At 38.7% G+C, this 19,908-nt stretch overlaps 1 protein-coding gene across 3 annotated transcripts in view; it reads left to right on the top strand.

The window, feature by feature from the left end:
• Nucleotides 1–19,908, top strand: part of Spata6l (spermatogenesis associated 6 like) — a 101,523-nt gene that overhangs the window by 2,609 nt on the left and 79,006 nt on the right. Inside the window, exons 2-4 of one of the 3 annotated variants that reach the window (XM_087184002.1) lie at nt 1,644–1,781; nt 9,505–9,553; nt 12,988–13,029. In XM_087184002.1, coding sequence (XP_087040128.1) covers nt 1,644–1,781; nt 9,505–9,553; nt 12,988–13,029 — 229 coding nt within the window. Of the gene's footprint in view, nt 1–1,643; nt 1,782–6,385; nt 6,518–9,504; nt 9,554–12,987; nt 13,030–19,908 lie in introns of those variants that run through there. The other 2 variants (XM_087184001.1, XM_021252788.2) reach the window with 2 other exon arrangements.

Raw genomic sequence — 19,908 nt, forward strand, 5'->3', positions numbered from 1 at the left:
TATGGGATTATTACACAGCACAAATCTTAATGTCAGCTTTTAAAAAACAGCAACCATATAACCACCACAGCTTGGTTTCTTTGCAGTTGTCCTAGAGACAGAAACAATTATTGAATACGTACATAATAGAGGGATTTTTTTTTTTTGCTTTCCCTAATATGGCTGTGTTTAGTAATGGCCTACACGTGCTCTGGCTTTAATAACATATCAAGTTGGTGGGACACCAGAAATCCCAAAGGAAGCCTGAAATGTCTGAGAGGCCCCTGGTTTGGGTGTGGCATCATCAAATGTGGAAACCGTCAAACCTCCTGGTGCCATCATTAGTAAGATGGTGTCATTGTTGATTCCACAGTACAAAGAAGAACGGAGCATTGTGGGGTGAGAGCCAGCAATAGTCCACGATGCTGTATTGCATGTAGCCCAGGAAAAAGCCAAAAGCCACGTCAGTGACATTGTGCCGGCCCAGCATGACCCTGGAGAGACCTAAGACGAAGGCCCATAGCACCACCAACACTCTCAGTGGAATGGCCAGTACCAGGTGGTTCAGGATGAACCTGGACACCAGGGCAGCCCTGGTGGCGTGGCCCGAGGGGAAGGAGTACTTGTCCACCGAGAGGGTAACAAACATGTCCATCTGATTGTGGGCCGGGCGGCGCCTTCGGACCAACCCTTTGATCAAAGCCACCAGCAGGAGGTCCAACAGCAGGGCGAAGAGCAGGTTCATCAGCACCTCGCGCCCGGCCCAGCTGTCGCTCCTGGACAGGCAGTAGAGGGTGCCCAGTAACCACGGGATGCCGTGCCCCGAGATCTCCAGCAGCTTCATGAGGGGCCTCGCGCTGCCCCATGATGAGTTCTCCCCCGCACACACCCCTAGCTTCTTGGACAGCCACAAATCGATGGCCAGCAGAGAGCGCAGGGCAATGGCCAGGAAGGTCGGGTTCAGGTCCATGCGGTTTTCCTCGGGCAGCGGGGGAGGGGGCGCCTGCGAGGGGCCCGCGGTGGCCAGGGGGAAGGAGCCGCGGCGGTGCACCGGGCTCTCGGACGCGCGGAGCCGGGCGCAGGTAGGGTCGGGGCCCGCAGCGCGGCTACTGAGCAGGGACTGGAACTCGAACCTGCCCCCGCCGCCGCCATGGGACGGGCTCCCCGGGCTGCTGCTGCTGCTGCTCGAGGCGGAGGCGCCCAGCGGCCGTCCGTCGACGCTCCTCCGGGGGCTCGGCATCGCAGCGGGCAGCTCCGAGCCCGGACCCGGCCAGCTACAGAGAGGCTTCCTCGCTCCGCGGCGTCTTCCGCTTCCGCACTGCCATCCTGGAGGGGCGGGGAAAGGAGCCGGCGAGCGAGATGGTGACGCCTGGCGGAGACCGGGAAGGGAGTAGGAATTTTCAGTTTGTGGCGGAGAGGGAGGATGTTGGTGCTGGGAGGTACAGGTACGGGGTGCCTTTGAGGAGTTACGTTTCAGGGTCTGTGGGAGGTTAAGAGAAATAGAGCCTGATTCAAAGCAAAACAAAACAAACCCTCTTTACTCTTTCACTTTATTGTTTTCTTTTTTTTTTGGTAGCGAGGATCAAACTCAGGACCTTGAGCTTGTGAGGCAGGCGCGAGAACCACTGAGCTAAATCTCCAGTCCTGTTTTCTTTCTTTTTAAGGTTTCTTGCCCTGGAGTGTTCCTGCCCCACAAGCAAGATGTGTGCCTCGGGGTCTACCTCCTGAATCAATACCTAGAGACTAACTGCTTTCCCTCTGTGTTCCCTGTTGTGATTCACCAGACCATGAGATTTGAAAAGGTGATCTTGATTATCGCACTGAGTTTTGCTGCGTGAAGAGAATCTAATGGTTCTTACAAAAGTTAATCTAATGGTTCTCACAAAGTTATTTTGTAAATTTCCTTTAATAATCACCCGAAGGCACTTCAGCACAGTACAAAACCACAGTTGGCCTTGAAGCAAAACCGCAGTTGGAAGACTTGATTCACAGTTCTGAGCCAAGTTCTGTCAATCTACTGCTCAATTACCCTGGTCGATGTTTTCTATATTTGGAATTCCCATGACATTTTCTAACTGGAGCAGAGAGAGCACTTCTGAATGTTCTTGGAGGTGTTAAAGACAGTTGCGTTATATTTATGAAAGGGTTATTAATAAACTGCAGATTTTGTGGGGGGCTGTTTTAGACCCAGAAAAATAATGAAAAACTAAAACCAAATTAGTTTTGTAACTGAAATCTTGTAGTGAAACAAGAACGTTCTTCAGATTTATTCTTTACTTTAAGTCACACCTAGTTAATGAATATGATCAGGATACAAATAGCCAAAAATATTACCGACCCCTGTCCTGGTTAAGTATTTAAGAGAATGAATATTCATTTTATTACTGTACAGTCACCGACACAGTTTTAACCTTATGATTTTGCCCCAAACATTGTCACTCAGGTGGATCTTTGGAGGGAGAAGGAAGAATCTAGTGTAGAACATAACACTTTTAGAGGTCTAGTAGATGATGCTCAAAAAGTGACCTGTTTTAACCTGAGGATGAGAGAGAAGAAAATTGGTTTATTAAAGGGCCAGGGTTGTATGTAATATTTTTTAATAACTTTATTATCAAACACACACACGTTCAAGAAATTAAAACCATTCAAAGAAGAGCAATGCAAGGGGGAGAAAACTACAATGATATTCAAATACAGTAGAACTCAACCAAAACAAAACTGAAAAGCACTTAAATATTTTTCCATATAACTTAAAAAAAGCATCCCAAGTACCAACAAGACACCAGAGGATGTGATTTGTTTCATAAAGGTCCCCCAAACCAACATTGAACAAATAATGATCTGGAAAAAAACTCAAGTTAGTTAGCAGACTCCACATAAGCCAAACTTCTCCCTAATTTAAATTTCGATACAATCATATGACACTCGATGGAAACACAATCCAAGAAATATGTTATTAGGTAATTTCATCCGTGTGTATCCTTTCAGAAAATCTTCAGTTTCTCACACTAGAGAAACTACTTGGTATTTACACATATGTGTCCAATTTATTTCACTTAAGAGGATGGCCTCAATATGCATCTATTTAACTATAAATGTCTCTAGTTTCTCATTCTTTATGGCTGAGTAGTACTCCATTTTATAAAAAAACCCCACATCTTCTTTATTGTTTCCAGTTGATGGGCACTTGGGTTGTTTCCAAGCTTTAGCTGTTACAAACTGTGCAGCTATAAATACGGGTGTACATATATCACTGTGGTATGATTCTTTTAATTCTTTTGTGAAGATACCCAGCAGGGGGATAGCTGGGTCAAATGGGACCTCTAAGCCTAGTTGGTTGAGGCATCTCCATACTGATTTCCACAGTGGTTGCACCAGGCTGCCCTCCCACCAACAATGGAAAAGGGTTCCTTTCTCCCCACACCCCTGCCAGCATTTGTTATTAGATGCTTTCTTAATAGCAGCCATTCTTTCCATGGTGAGGTGGAATCTCAGCGTTATTTTCATCTGCATCTCTTGAATGATCAGTGATGTTGAATATTTTTTTGTATATTTATTTGCTGCTTTTACTTCTTTGTCTGAGAAATGTCTGTTCATTTCAGATGCCCATTTTTGAATTGGGTCTTTGAATTTGGGGGATCTGATTTTTTTCAGTTCTTTATATATTCTACATAGTAGTCCTTTGTCTAAGGTACAGTTGCTGAAAATTTTTTCCCACATTGTAGGTTGTCTCTTAGCTCTGTTGATGGTTTCTCTTGCAGTGCAGAAGCTTTTTAATAAGATAAGATCCCAGTTGTTGATGCTTTGTGCAAGTTCCTGTGCCACTGAGGTTTTGTTCATAAAGTCTTTTCCTATACCAACATCTTCAAGAATTCTACCTAACTTATCTCCAGCAAATTTAGTGTTTCTGTCCTAATATTTAAATCTGTATGTAATATTTTTTATAAATCACATTCTCTTGATTTAAAGAATGTACAAAACTGGTTGGAGAGAGTGAGTGAACAAGAGCTGTTATCTTGGAATATACATTCAGAATCCAAAGGAACCTAGTTTACCTAGGTGTTTGAAGTGTTAAAAAGAAGGTGGTAAAAATGCAGATTCTTTTTTCTCCTAAGAATTTCCTTATTAGTGTTATCAATGTTCAGTTTGCCCTATAGAAGACTTAAAAAAATTTTTTTATAAGAATCCCAAGGATACAAAATCATGAAGTAGAGAATGATAACTCTGTAAATGACCTTGGGAGGGAGGGACATCTAGTCCAATATCCTTGATTTGGAAAAAAGGCGAGAGTCTCAGAGTCACATTTTAGATGTTACTACTGCTCTGTTAAAAAGGGGTGCATTTGAGATTAGTAGACAAATATATTCCGGAACTATTTTTTCTTTTCATAAAATGAAATTAAATAATTGCCTTCTTGTAAGAGTTGTTTGGGTTCATATTCTAGCTTTTTTTCCAGTTGGTTTCAGCTTTCTTGCCTCTGTTCTGTTCTCTAGCTGTAAATACTTGCAGCAAGTAGTGAAAACATTTTCTCTTCTTAAACCTTCTGTGTTATTCAGAATTAAATATTCTAAAGTGTTTGGATAAAAAATTCCTTGTAAAAATGTATGAGCCATTGTATTTGAACAGTTCATGTTGATCGTTTACTCAAGACTTGAGAAAAATCCTTAGATATGGGTATATTAGTTTCCTAGGCCTGGCATACAAAAGTATCATAGAGTGAGTGGCTTTAAGAACAGAAGTGCTGGAGGCTAATATTCTGAGATGAGAATATCTGCAGGGCAATGATGTCTCTGAAGGCACTAGGGCAGTGATGGCAAAACTTTTAGAGACTGAGTGCCCAAACTGTACCCCCAAACCCGCTTATTTATCACAAAATGCTAACACTGCGATTAAACTTGAATATTGAGGTTTCAGTTTAGAAAAAACAACTCATACATCAACATCTTTTGTCATAAAATAAAAACAATAACACAACTTTCAATGATACAAAGAGTTTTTCACTGAAAGGTAAAAGTTTTCATTTGGCGTGCTTTTGCACGATTACTATGACCTTTGCTGTCGTATGCATGCTGATAATTTGTCAAACCTGGGCTCATACTTCGTTAGTTTGAGAGCAACACATGTAGCACTCAGGTCATCTGTTAGTCTGTTTCTTGTATCAGACTTGATATAAGTTAAAGCTGAACATAGCTGCTCCCAAGCATAAGATGAGCCAAACAAAGTAAGAAAAGCAATCCCAAGTGCTTTCATTGACTTAAAGTTATTTGGCAGAGAATTCCACACTTTAAGGATTTCATTTTCAGCACTATCAACTGTGCTGTCCTTTGTCACCCCTTAACACTCAATCTTCTCAACTTTTGCACACAAGTCATAGAGTTTATTTTTCCATGTAGATCTTTCTTGAAATTCCAGTAGCTCCATTTACAGATTTCCAAAATGTAAGCAGTATAAGCAGGAAAGATCAAGTGCTTTAAATTTGACTCTGGAGAAGTAAGAAAACACAGGATTATTTTCATCTTATGGAACTGTAAAAACCTGTCACTAAAAATTTCTTTTGCAGCTGCAGTAGTGCTGGAAAAGTCCTTGTAGATTTCTTGATGACTTGTAGAATTGACTGCAAATGTGAAATTTTCTAAATGCATTTTTAGGTTTGGAAAATATTTTAGCTGCCCATTTTCAAGGTCTCTTTCAAAAACCTGCAGTTTTCTCGCACATATTTTGACATCACAGAACATCCGTTCTGCTGTCCCCCCACCCCTGTATAGTTTTTTGTTCAATACATTGAAGTATAGTGTAGGGTCTATAAAAATCATGAAGTTGTTAAACCAGGCCATATCAGTGAGCTGTGGATATTCCTGCCTTTTTTCATTAATAAACAGCATAATTTCATCCAACTAGGCTACAGATCTCTCCAGGACTCTTCCTCTGCTTAGCCGCTGGACATTATTGTACATAAGTAAAGTATTATACTGTGGCTGAGTCTCATCAGTAAGTGTTTGAGATTGTTGAAAATAAGAGCACAAGCCATGATATAATTTACCATTTTTTGTGATATCTTTGAGGATATCATCTAATTTTTTGCTGCTTTCCCTGGCAGAAAGGCTTCTTTATGTATAATACAATTAAACTGAATGATTGGGTGTTTTGCTTCTTTAACAAAGAACTGTATGAAACCAGATGTTGCTGTCAACATGCCAGGTGCCCCATCACTAGTAATTGAAACCACTTTTTCTGGTCTTATGACAAAAAAGCCTCCATCACAGCATTATTGAGGATTTTTTTTCTTTTTTTTTGGTACCGGGTATTGAACTGGGGACCTTGCACTTGCAAGGCAAGTGCTGGAACCACTGAGCTAAATTGTCAGGCCTTGCAGCATTGTTGATACTGAGCCCTTGTTTTCTTCCAGGTAAAGACACCAGTTTCATGAACAGTTCTCTCATGATGTCATCAACAGCATAACGCAAAATTACTCCTAGCCTTGTGTGATTATTTATATCTGTGCTTTCATCCAAGCACATGGAGTAACAGGCTGCCTTTGGTAAGTCAGTGGTGAGCTGCTGACTGACATTATTTGCCATGGGCAGGATTCAGTCTTTTTAACAGGATTTCTGCCAAGTGGCAACTCAGAAATGTGTTATATAATTTTATCCTTGTTTGGGAAATCATGAAAAAGGGAATTACAGCCAGACAACATGGCCATTTTGATAAAATCCCCATCAGAGAGGGGCTTATCATGTTTTCCTATGCAAAGTGAAATTTGAAAGATGATAGCTGTCACATGAAAGATAGTTGCAAAAACTAAGATATTGGGAATGATATTTCCTCAATTTCCCTTCAAGTAACTCTTTCCTTTCAGTTTCACTAAGTTTGGTAACACTTTTGTGGTTGGCGTCAAAGTGCTGCCTGACACTTGATGTGTGACACACAACACTTACACTATACAGGATGCATAACACTTATCCAATGTGTTCAATAATTTCAAATAGCTCTGGCTAGGCCTCTTGCAATGATCTTCTACTGTTTTCAGTTTTGCTTTTTTTTCTGTAATCATATTTTGGTGTTCATGACTTGGAAGTTTACAAAAACACAAAATTTAAAAAATGAAGCATCCATTACAAATCTATCCCTATAGAAAAAATAGCTAACCCTATTAGTTAATACTAAAGAGTTGAATATTCCCTGAATCAACAGTCTATGGCAGTGATTCTCAGCTGGGGTTCCTCTTGAATTTGCTGACCACTAGCACAAGGGAGCAATGTTCCACTGACCACCAGCTTTTAGCCTTCTCTGAAAAAGGCATCTGAGTGCATTTCCTACCTTGTGAGGGCTTCTGCTAAAATCACAGCCAGTCCAAGAAAATATATATATCCTTTCTTTTGTTTTCATAAAATTTTCACAAACAACTAAATGATGCTGCAGATTCAAGTATGCCAGGGGGACAGCACAACATTAAAAGAATCTCAGTCTCTTAACTAGGGTATCTATATACTAAATCTTATATTAAATTTTAATTTTTCATAAAAGAACTCAAAGTTAAAATCTTCTGTTAATAAAAATGAATGTATTAAAAATCATAGCCAGTCCAAAAAAATATATATATCCTTGACAATGCACTGACCAGGCATGTGAAAGCTCAGACGAGTCATGGCTAATCAGGCATGGCTGGCTGTGCTACTCCTTTCTGAGCACATGTGGCTCCTATATGGATTGTTATCTGATGCTTGGCTGCTAGGGCAATGCTGGGGTGACATAGCTGGCATTCTTACAGAGAGGGCTTTGTGTGCTTGCTGCAGTACATGTGCCATAGGTTTGCCACCACTGCACTAGGGAAAGATCTCATTCTAGGACTCTATCCTACCTTCTGGTAGTTCCTTGGCTTGTGGCAGTACAACTCCAGTATTTATATGGCAATATAGTCTCTGTGTGCATGTTAAAAATACTTTGAGAGGATGGGGAGGCCATTAAGCTGGAGCAGCACCTCCAGGGCTTTAAGTTTCTCCGTAAGCAAACTGAAGCCCAGTGTAAACTGTAAAAGAAGACTAAAGACTGCCAACCAACCTCTAACTAGGAACGTTAGCAGTCAGAAACTCAACTAATTTTTAAGGGGCTTTCCTATTCTAATCATATTTTCTTTGTCTTATTTCGACATCATCCTACAGAAGCTTTCTGCCTACTTTGTAGCAATGGAGTGCTCTGAACCTTTTCAGATTATCAGAGCTTCTTGGTCCAGAGTCATTCTTTGTGCAAATAAAATGTTGAATTTATTTTGTCTAATGCTTTTCTTTTAACAGTTCCTCAAATACACTTTTAAAAAAATAATAACACCATAACATTTGGCCAGGGGCCGAACCTACTCTACTGTGACCTCATTTTATTTTATTTTATTTTTGTTTTTGGTACCGGGGATCGAAGGGTCTTTGCGCTTGCGCAGCAGGCAGGGAAACCGCTGAGCTAAATCCCCGGCCCATGTGACCTCATTTTAATTTAACTAATTACATGTGCAATGACTCTTTTGGGAAATAAGATCAGATATTAAGATGCTGGCGTTAGGATGTCAACCTATGAATATTGAAGGAGACACAGTTTAATCCTTAACAATGAGTAAATGGAAAGTATGCAATTATTGAAATAATTTAGGCAAAAAAATTACTCAAATTTGCTTAATAAATCCAAACTAGTAAGACAAAAATGGATTACAGGGAACAACCTTCATTTTTGCCCTCAGTGCAGACCTGACTTTGGATCCAAGAGCAGATTTCTACTCATACTTAAGTTTAAATCCATTTAAATCAGAACTTTAAAACTTTAAATTAAGCTCTGCTGAAAACTTTGTTTTTCACAGGGTTCTATATAGAGTTCAGTGGAGAGGCTTTTATTTGATATGCCTTTTATTTCAGTCCCATCCCAGAATCTTTTACGTCAAGGACAAAATAGATTTGGAAATGGCTAGACAATTATCATAGTGTTTTTTTAAAAAAATCTGTGATACACTTAAAAACTTATTAGGTTCTCCCCCCCCCTTCCTTCTTCTCTCTCTTTCTCTGTCTCTCTCTGGATTCTCTAAGAGTGTAACTGCTACTACTTAGGTTTCCTTTTGTGTTACACAGGCAAAATTTCTATTTATGTTCCTTCTTAGCATAACCAATTTCTTGGGAAGAGAAGTCATTCAGTCAACATTTAATGAGTATCTATTGCATGAAGAATGTTTTTCTAGTTACTCTAGTTACTGAGGTTGATGAAAAATATCCTTTTAGCATCAAGTGATAAAACTAGTTCAAAGTGGTGACATTTTAAGCATGTAGAGTTGGCTAACTCCTATTTAGCTAATACTTCTTGTTTTGTTACTTTTCATTCATAAACACTGTGTTTTAACCACACACTTATTAAGAGTGCTTCTCTTGAGTCCTAAAATACTATATCGCTGAATTTTACATATGCTAGTTATTTGTAAGCATATCTTTAGTTTCCATAAGTACCTACTAATAAAACTTTGAAATTTTATTTTTCCCTATTTTTTCTGTGCAGGTATTTGAAAATGCAGTAGATCCTGGAGCTGTATCAGACCTTTTGGAAAGTAGGTGCTCACGCAAATGAAAATTTAAAAAGCTATTGTGTGTAATTCACAGGCCTAAAATTCTGGTGGTTTCTAAACTGTGACACCTCCATGTTTGGCCTAAAGTTTCTCAGTTTTATTGATATTTCTAAAGAACCAACGTTTTGGATTATTATTTTCCTGTTCTCTATTTCATTAATTTTTGCTTAATCTTTATTATTTTCTTCCTTCTGTATGCTTTAGGTGTAGGTTACTCTTTTTTTCCTGGGTCTTGTACAAGGTTAGAAGATAGTGTGATTCTTAACTGTACGCTTAAGCTTTTAAGAATTTTTAAACTGAGATTTACTCAATTGAAAGAAGTAGGACCAAGTCACATACAGAATATAGAGTAAGACTCAGAAGCACATTCTAGATAACAAGAAGTGTTGGATAAAGAATAGAATCAAGATCAGGTGAAGTATTGGGCTGACAAACCAGTTATATTAAGAAGTTTGAAATTAGGCAAATATTGATTCTGGTACTACAGATAGTGGAGGTGGTCACTGAGCAGGTGTTTTAGAACAGAAAGCCAGAGCAGTGAGAAAATAGCTCAGAGCCAGGGAGATAATACGAAAGTAGAAAATCTACAGGAATCAAAGGTAAGGTGGAAGAGCCAGAAATAGTAAGTCTTTGATGGATTGATTGGATGTAGGCATGATCTTAACTCAGCATGCAGAGGAAACCTGGTTACTATGCGTGCCATTCAGTGAGACTGGGAATTCAGGAAGAGGAGTTGGTATGTGGGTAGTTTAACTTTGGACAGGTTGAATTTAGAGTGCCAGTGGGAGATGTTCAGTATTGTGGAACATAACTAAAGCTCTGGAAAAAATAGATGTGGTCTGTCTAAAGAGACTGGAGACTCTTCAGGATGTATATTTTAATTAAGTCTTGAATGAATGAGATGGTCCAGGGAGTGAGCACAGAAAAGGCCTAGAAAGAACTTGAGCAACATGATGGGGTGGACTAATGAAGAGGAGTCTATGAAGGACCAACTTCGAAAGATCTCTACAATGCCCTGAGTAGTGGTGCATGCAGAGTATCCCCAGTACTCTGGGAGGCCAAGGCAGGAAGATGGCAAGTTCAAGTCCAGTCTGGGCAACTTAGTCACTTGGCAAGACCCTGTCTCACAATAAAATTTAAAAAAGCCTGGGGTTGTAGTTTAGTGTGAAGGTCCTAGGTTCAATCTCCAGTACTGCAACAAATGAACAAAACAAAACAAACTCTACCATAAGCTGTTTTCTAAATCACTGGGATCAAATGTATTTCTTTGAGCACTAAAACTGTGTGTTTCAGGCAGGCATAAAGGCAATTGGATATAAAGCATCTACCACAAAAATGATCCCTTTGAGACTTAGTTTTTAAAAAGTGGATGTAATACCCAATGTACTGCATTTATCTTTGCGTCTGAGTCTTAAGAAGCAGGAAGATGAAATATCTGTCTGAGATGGGTCATGCCTGGAAGGGCATCGATTCCCTCAAGGCTCTTTACCTTCAAAAGAAGAATTCAATAATTTCAAATGAGCATCTAAGAATCAGGATCTTTTTCTTTCAGATCCCAAAATATTCACCTTGGGTAGTGGACTGGAGCACTGAAAGAGCAGTGTGTGTGTGTCGGGGAGCATGAGCACAGTTCTCCAGATCTGTTATTAGTGATTTCCACTGTCCTTGATATTTAAAACAAGTATGAAATACCATCCAGCAGGCAATTAAAAGCTGTAGGTATTTTTAAAGCATCCTAATTAACTTGTTCCGTGGAAGAATGGGATTTTTCAGTGGAATATCTTGTGAATAAGGGTACCAGGCTTGGGGGACGACTTGGGTTCAAATGGAGCCCTGTCACTATTAGTTGTGTGGCCTTACTGTACTTTTTTCTTTGAGATTTAATTTGTTTATTCGTAAAAAGGAAGATACCTGTATATTCAACTCATAGGCTTATGCTGAGACTTAATGTAAGAAATTTAGAGCCTGAAACAAATTAAGTGCTTAATGTTACCATTGGGGTGATGTAAATATATATTCTGCCTCCCATTTTGAAAACCTAAAATTTGAGGCTGTCTTGGCTTTTAATTTTTTTCCTTGTGCATTCATATATTTTTCATAGTAAGAATTTTACTTTTATTGTTTGTTTTAAGGTGCTACCAATTCTAATATTATTTTGTAGAAATTACTATTTATTTTTTATTGTGACATTATTTATCTTGTTACCTTTAAGATTTGAATTTTATTTTTGTTTATATGGACATTATAGATGGACTCATTTCTAAATATATTTTGAACTAAAGAAATAAAATTTTAAAAGTTATATTTTATATCTAATTTGTATAGTCATATGGTATACTATTTTAGGGAAGAGAAACTTGTATATTAATGGATAATGATTGAATTTTTAGAATGAAAAGTACAGTACATTGTTGTTTTAATGCTCTATGGATACACTTGGTTTTCTTTGAGGCAAGACCTTATTATGTAGTTCAGGCTGGCATTGAACTCACTATGCAGTCCAGGGTGGCCTTGAACTCATGGTGATCCTCCTGTCTCAGCCTCTTGAGTGCTGGGATTACAGCATGTCCTTGGCAATGGATATGTTTTTCTTTTTTGGGTGGTAGTAGGGATTGAACTCAGGGCCTTGTACATGTTAGGCAGGTGCTTTACCCTTGAGCTACATCTCCAGCCCTTGATACACTTTTATATAAGTACCATGCGCTAACTGATTGTGCCACTGAAGCTCCTGAATATACTTAAATTTATTTTTTTGTTTTGTTTTGGTACCAGGGATCGAACTCAGGACCTTACACCTGTGAGGCAGGTGCGGCACCACTGAGCTACATCCCTGGCCTCGAATATACTTTTAAAAGACAAAATATTACAAATTTGGTCCATACTTTTCAGGAAGTGCAGAGCTATTTTTGTAACTCGGTTCCTGTCAGTCCACTCCCTCACTTTATTAATACTTGAATCATTGTTGATATGGCACTTGTTTTTAATTATAGTTGCCGTGCTGTATCTATGGGAAACTGGTTCCAGGATTTCTGCCTATAACCAAATCCATGATGCTCAATTCCTTATATAAAATGATGTAGTATTTGCTTATAATCTATCCATACAGTATTTTCTCATGCAATTTAAATCATCTCTAGAGTACTTACAATATCTAATAAAATGTAAATGCTACATAAGTAGTTTTTTTTCCATATTGTTTAAAGAATGTTGAGAAGAAAAAAGCCTGCACATGTTTAGTACAAATACAATTTAAAAATATATTTTCTGTCTGTAGTTGGTTGAATAAGGAGGGCTAATTGTGTTATTATTACTAATAGTATAAATGGGATGCTATCGTATCCCATTAAATTTTCCCTTTAATAAAAAACTGTGACAATTTTCTTAAGCATTAAAATCTTATTTCTTTTTCATTTTAGGCTTCCTAACCAGGTTTGAATTAATACAGCTAGTACCTCCAGGTAATGTGCCAGAAAATATACTTCTAAACTAGCTTAAATTAAAAAGGATTTTAGCATGACAAAATGGAGGCTGTTATTGAAAATTTGTGCTTTTAAATAAACATAACTTATATGTTCACAAGTTTATGTAGCATACACTTAACCCCTGCCAGTTTATTTAATTTTGTCTACTAATTCCAGAATATTTTCATCACTCCAGGAACAAACCCTATTCTCTTTTTTTTTGCTTAAATTCTTGGTATATTTTAGGTATGCAATACATTTACATTTATCATTGGGTGCTTGTACCTGTACATGATGTATCTTGGTTCTTATTTTTTCCCCATTACCTGTGCGCCCTTCACCCCTCCACCCTTCCCTATTTACATACTTTGTTTCCATTTTTTTTTCTTTTCTCATAATTTTTCCTTTCCATTCTTTCCTTTCCCCATCTCCTCCCACCACCCCTACCCCTTTGGACCTTTTCCTATTTCAAAGTTGAAATTATTTGTTATTAATCCTTTTAGTCCTTATTTACACTCTCAGTTTCTCACACTAGAGAAAATATTCAGTATTTACACATGTGTGTCTTATTTATTTCACTTAAGAGTATGGCCTCAATATGCATCCATTTAGCTATAAATGACTCTAGTTTCTCGTTCTTTATGGCTGACCTATACTCCATTTTATTAAAAAACCCACATCTTCTTTATCCAGTTTCCAGTTGATGGGCACTTGGGCTGTTTCCAAGCTTTAGCTATTACAAACTGCCTCAATAAACACGGGTACACATATATCTCTGTGGTATGATTCTTTCAATTCTTTTGGGAAAACACCCAGCAGGGGAATAGCTGGGTCAGATGGGACCTCCAGCCCTAGTTCTTTGAGGTATCTCCACACTGATTTCCACAGTGCTTGCACCAGTCTGCACTCCCACCGACAATGGAGAAGGGTTCCTTTCTCTCCACACCCTCGCCAGCATTTGTTATTGGTTGATTTCTTGATAGCCATTCTTTCTGGGGTGAGGTGGAATCTCAGAGTTGTTTTCATCTGCATCTCTCGAATGACCAGTGATGTTGAACATTTTTTCATATGTTTATTTGCTGCTTTTACTTCTTTTTCTGAGAAATGTCTGTTCATTTCAGATGCCCATTTTTGAATTGGGTCTTTGAGTTTGGGGGATCTGATTTTTTTCAGTTCTTTATATATTCTAGATAGTAGCCCTTTGTCTGAGTTATAGCTGCTAAAAAATTTTTCCCACATTGTAGGTTGTCTGTTAGCTCCGTTGGTGGTTTCTCTTGCAGTGCAGAAGCTTTTTAATAAGATGAGATCCCAGTTGTTGATTCTTTCTGCCAGTTCCTGTGCTACTGAGGTTTTGTTCATAAAGTCTTCTCCTATGCCAATATCTTCAAGAGTTCTACCTAACTTTTCTTCCAGCAAGTTTAGTGTTTCTGTCTTAATATTTAGATCTTTAATCCACTTAGATCTTAGTTTAGTGCATGGTGATAGATATGGGTCTAGTTTTAATCTCTGACAGGTTGAAATCCAGTTTTTCCAACACTGTTTATTAAATAGGCTATCTTTCCTCCAATGAGGGTGGTTGGCTCCTTCGTCAAAGATGAGGTGGCTGAGTGAGTATGTCTGAAGTTGTTTCTGCATCTTCTAATCTATTCCACTGATCCTAGGGTCTGTTTCTTTGCCAGTACCATGCTGTTTTTATCACAGTAGCTTTGTAGTATAGCTTCAAGTTGGGTATTGTGATACCCCCAGCCATGTCTCTGTTGCCCAGAATTGCTTTTGCTATTCTAGGTCTCTTCTGGTTCCAAATGAATTTTTGGATTGTTTTCTTTAGCTCTGTGAAGTATATTGTTGGAATTTCACTCGGCATTGCATTAAATCTATATAGCAATTTTGGAAGTATGGCCATTTTCACTATATTGATTCTTCCTATCCAGGAACAAGGGATGTCTTTCCATTTTCTTATATCGTCCTCGATCTCCTTTTTCAGGGTGCTATAATTTTCAGTGTAGGGATCTTTTGCTTCCTTTGTTAGATTGATTCCTAGATACTTCATTTTTTTGGATGCTATTGTAAAAGGAATTGTTTCCCTAATTTCTCTCTCAATGAGTCTGCTATTTGTGTATAAGAAGGCTATTGTTTTCTTAGTGTTGACCTTATATCCAGCTACTCTACTAAATCTGTCAATTAAGTCTAGAAGTCTTTTGGTAGAGTTTTTTGGGTCTTCTATGTAAAGTATCATATTGTCAGCAAATAATGACAGTTTCACTTCTTCCTTTCCTATCTTTATTCCTTTTATTTCTTTCTCTTTTCTCTTTTTTTTTTGGTACCAGGGATCGAGCTCGGGACCTTGCGCTTTCGAGGCAGGCACCCGAACCACTGAGCTAAATCCCCGGCCCTTCTTTCTCTTTTCTAATTGCTGTGGCTAATGTTTCCAGAACTATATTGAACAGGAGTGGTGATAGTAGGCCTCCTTGTCTTGTTCCTGATTTTAGCATGAAAGTTTTCAGTTTTTGACCATTTAGTATGATGTTGGCTGTTGGTTTTTCATAGATAGCCTTAATCAGGTTGAGATAAAGACTTTCTATTCCAATTTTCTGTAGGGTTTTTATCATGAATGGGTGTTGGATTTTGTTGAATGCCTTTTCTGCATCTATTGAGATGATCTTATGGTTTTTGTCCTTGACTCTGTTAATATAGTGTATTACATTTATTGATTTACGAATGTTGAACCATCCTTGTATCCCTGGGATAAATCCAACTTGGTCAGGGTGTATGATCTTCTTGATGACCCTCTGTATTCTGTTTGCCAGTATCTTGTTGAGGATTTTTTGCATCTATGTTCATTAGGGAGGTTGGCCTGCAGTTCTCTTTTTGGGTTGGGTCTTTCCCTGATTTTGGAATCAAAGTCACACTTGCTTTCAGGAATGAGTTTGGAAGCCTTGCTTCCCTTTCAATTTCCTTGATGAGTTTAAAGAGTAATGGCATTAGTTCTTCTTTAAATGTCTTGTAGAATTCAGCAGTGAATCCATCAGGACCTGGGCTTTTATTTGTTGGTAAATTTTTTATTACATTTTTCAATTTCACTTATTGTAATTGGGGTGTTTAGAATTTCTATATCTTCTTCCTTTAACTTTGGCAATTCATATGTATCTAGGAATGTGTCCATTTCTCCTGTGTTTTCCATTTTATTAGAGTACAGGTTCTCGAAGTAGGTATTGATGATACTCTGGATTTCTGGTGGTTCTGTTGTGACTTCCCCTTTTTCGTTCTTAATTGCACGGGTTTGAGTCTTTTCTTTCCTTTTCTTGATAAGATTGGCTAAAGGTTTATCGATTTTATGTATTCTTTCGAAAAAACAACTCTTTGATTCATTAATTTTTTGTATTGTTCTCTTAGTCTCCATTGCATTGATTTCTGCTCTGATCTTTATAATTTCCTCTCATGTGCGGGCTTTGGGTTTGATATTCTCTTCTTTTTCTAGGAGTTTGAGGTTCTGCATTAGGTTATTTATCTGAGTTCTCTCTTTTTTCCTAATATGGGCATTCACTGCTATGAATTTCCTGTGTAGAACTGCTTTCATTGTGTCCCATAGATTCCTGTATGTTGTACTGGCATTATCATTTACTTGTGGAAACTGTCTAATTTCTTCTTTAATTTCCTTTGTGACCCATTGGTTGTTCAGGAGGGTGTTATTCAATTTCCAGGTGTTTGTGGGAGTTTTGCAGTTTCTCATGTTATTGATCTCCAATTTTATTATACTAAGGTCTAATAATATACAGGGGGTAATTTCAATTCTTTTACATTGACTTAGACATGTCCTGTGAGCTAGCATGTGATCTATTTTGGAGAATGACCCATGTGTAGCCAAAAAGAATGTGTATTCTGATTTTGTGGGCTGGAACACTGTAAATATCTATTAAGTCCATTTGTTCAATAGCTTGGTTCAGTTCTAGAATTTCGTTGTTAATTTTTTGTCTAGATGATCTGTCTACTTGTGATAGTGGGGTACTGAGGTCCCCCCTACAACTCTATTAGTGCTTATTTGGTTTTTCATGTCCATTAATATTTGCTTTGTGTAGTTGGGGGCATTCATATTTGGTGCATATATATTTAGGATTGTCATCTCTTCCTCTTGGATTGTTCCCTTCAAAACGATGTAATGACCATCTTTGTCTCTCTTAATTAGTTTTGGTTTGAAATCTACTTTGTCTGCAAATAAGACTGCTACCCCTGTTTTCTTCTGGGTTCCTGTGGCGTGAAGAACTGTTTTCCATCCTTTTACTTTCAGTCTATGAATTTCCTCTTGAGTTAGGTGTGTTTCTTGTATACAGCATATTGCTGGATTTTGCTTCTTAATACATTCTGTCAGTCTGCTTCTTTTGATTGGTGAATTGAGGCCATTAACATTGATAGTTATAATTGATAGATATTGACTCATCCTTGTCATGATGTTTTACTGTTGTTGGCTCTTATTTCTTTTTCCCCCTTTCCCTTTAGTTTCTTACCTTGTCTGGTGGCTTCCCTCTGTTGAGCCCCATGAAGTTGTGACCTTCATTGCCTTTTTCTAGGATATTGCTTAGAATTATTTGGAGTGCTGGTTTGGTGTTCATGAAATTTCTCAGGTGTTCTTTGTTGTGAAAGTATCTAATATCCCCATCGATTTTGAAAGATAATTTTGCAGGATACAACAGTGTAGGTTGGAAGTTATTTTCTTTTATGGCTTGAAATACTTGACTCCAGTCTCTCCTTGATTGGAGGGTTTGTGTTGAGAAGTCTGCTGTGATTCTGATGGGCTTTTCTTTGTAGGTGATTTGTTTCTTTTCTCTAACTGCCTGTAGGATTTTGTTCTTCTATTGGGTTTCTGGGATCTTGACTATTATATGTCTAGGTGTAGATATTTTTTGATCATGGCTAGTTGGAGTTCTATATGCCTCACTTATCTGTATGTCCAATTCTCCACCTCTGTCTGAAAAGTTTTCTACTATTACTTTTGTGAACAGTTTTTTTAATGTCAGTTGTATTTTCTCCTGTTTTTTCATGGACTCCTATCAATCTTATGTTATTCTTCTTTGCATCATCTATCAGCTGCTGGATTGATTTCTCATGGTCCCTTACTATTTTTAAGAAATCTCTGTTTTCATGGTCCTTCACGGCAATCCTGTCTTCTATATCTGCTATTCTATCTTCAGATTCTCTTAATCTGCTCTGCATGCTTTCAATAGAGTTTTTAATCTCCTGAATATCTGTTTGAATCTGTTTCATTGGTTCCATTTCTTTCTTACGTTGGGTCATCCTTATTTCCATTTCTTTCTTATGCTGGGCATTCCTGGCTTCCAGCATGTTTCTGAGCTCATCTATTTTTTTTTTTTTATCAGTTTCTGTTCTAGAGCCTCTAATCATGTCTTTCACTCTGCTCACCATCTCTGTAGTTATCTGGGAGATTATTTCTGCTTTGAATTTTTCTAGAGCCTCATTCTTCTGTTTTGTTACTTCCTGTGCTATCAGTTCAGGGTGTCCAGGTGGTTGATTATCAGACTTTTGCACCTCATTTCCCCCAAAAATTGCCTTTTGTGGGGTGGAAGTCTGGGTTTGTGACCTGCTTAAATGCTTTCTCATTTTTGTTTTTGGTACTGTCCTTGGTTTAGTTCCTGGGTTGATGTTTTGAAGTTGTTTATTGTAAGTATCTTTGCTGATGTATTTAAAACCCGTATGGAATGATTGCTTCTCAGAGGTGCCTTCCAGATATAGCTAGTCTTTAATTTTTGAGTCTCTAATGACTCTGAGGCTATCTCATTTTCATTATACCAGGAAGGACAACTGATTAGATCAATCACAACACTTTAGCCCAAGTCATACAATCAGCAACACCATAGCATCAAATACGTCTTAGACAATGACAATTTGTGGTAGTTATTAATCTATCACCTTTACAAAATAAAGGGCCTCCTTCAGGATATGTCTCTGCTGTCACAATAGGCAATGTGGGCAGCAGTGTACAGTTGTAAGTCAATGAGTCTCAGTAAGCTAGTCCCAGACCCTTGAGATTCAGGCAGATTTCTGGTTGCAAGTCCCAAGTTGAGCTCCATGTCCTCCTGCTGGGTTGCACTCTGCAAGTTTCTACTGCAGGTTTCAGGTGCTTTTCCCCTGAAGAAAGTCCAGTTTCCGATGGGAGCTGATGATCCCTCCAATCACCAATCACAGTGTTCTGGTGTGCCTTTATTGCAGAGATTCCCTTCACTTTTCCAGTGGGCTTGTTTTCATCAGGGAGCGTGAGACGGACGCTCTCTCTGTTGTTCACTTCTGGCACTCAGGACAATGGCTTTTATGTCCCCCTGTGCTTCTGCAGTGTGTAACCAAGTAGCTGCACAACCAAAAGGCCAGAGGCCAGGGTAGGGGGTAGGGAGTGTTGTTGGAGGCGCCCCGCTTAGCCAAGCCGTCAGCTGGTGGGCCTGCCATGGGGGCGGGGGGGGTGTCCTTCTCACCCTGTGCTGGTGGCAAGCCTGTCCTTGTGGCAAGCTGGTGGAGCAAGCCAGAGCAAGCAGGTCCTGGTCAGCCTGCAACTGCTGGGCCCCACTCGGCCCCGCCGGGCTCAAACCTTATTTTTTTTTTTGCCACAATTTCATCGTCATTTCTTTTTTAAATTTATTTTTTATTTTATTGGTACATATTTGCAATTCATGCAGCTTACAGTCATCTTGGGGAGTGGTCACATGTACATACCACAGCTTGTTTCTTCTTTAATCCCTTTTTCCTTCTTCCCCCCTCCCTCCTTCTTCCAAAAATTCCCCTATCCCATTTTTCATTCTTGTTGATATTAATCTTAGCTCATGTTGTGTCATATAATGTTTATGTTAATTGAGGTTATTAGCTTCCTCTACA

Source organism: Heterocephalus glaber, unplaced genomic scaffold, assembly GCF_053883595.1.
Source record: "Heterocephalus glaber isolate CG9 unplaced genomic scaffold, H.glaber_assembly_v1.0 deba00001481, whole genome shotgun sequence".
NCBI classification, from domain to species: Eukaryota; Metazoa; Chordata; class Mammalia; order Rodentia; family Bathyergidae; genus Heterocephalus; species Heterocephalus glaber.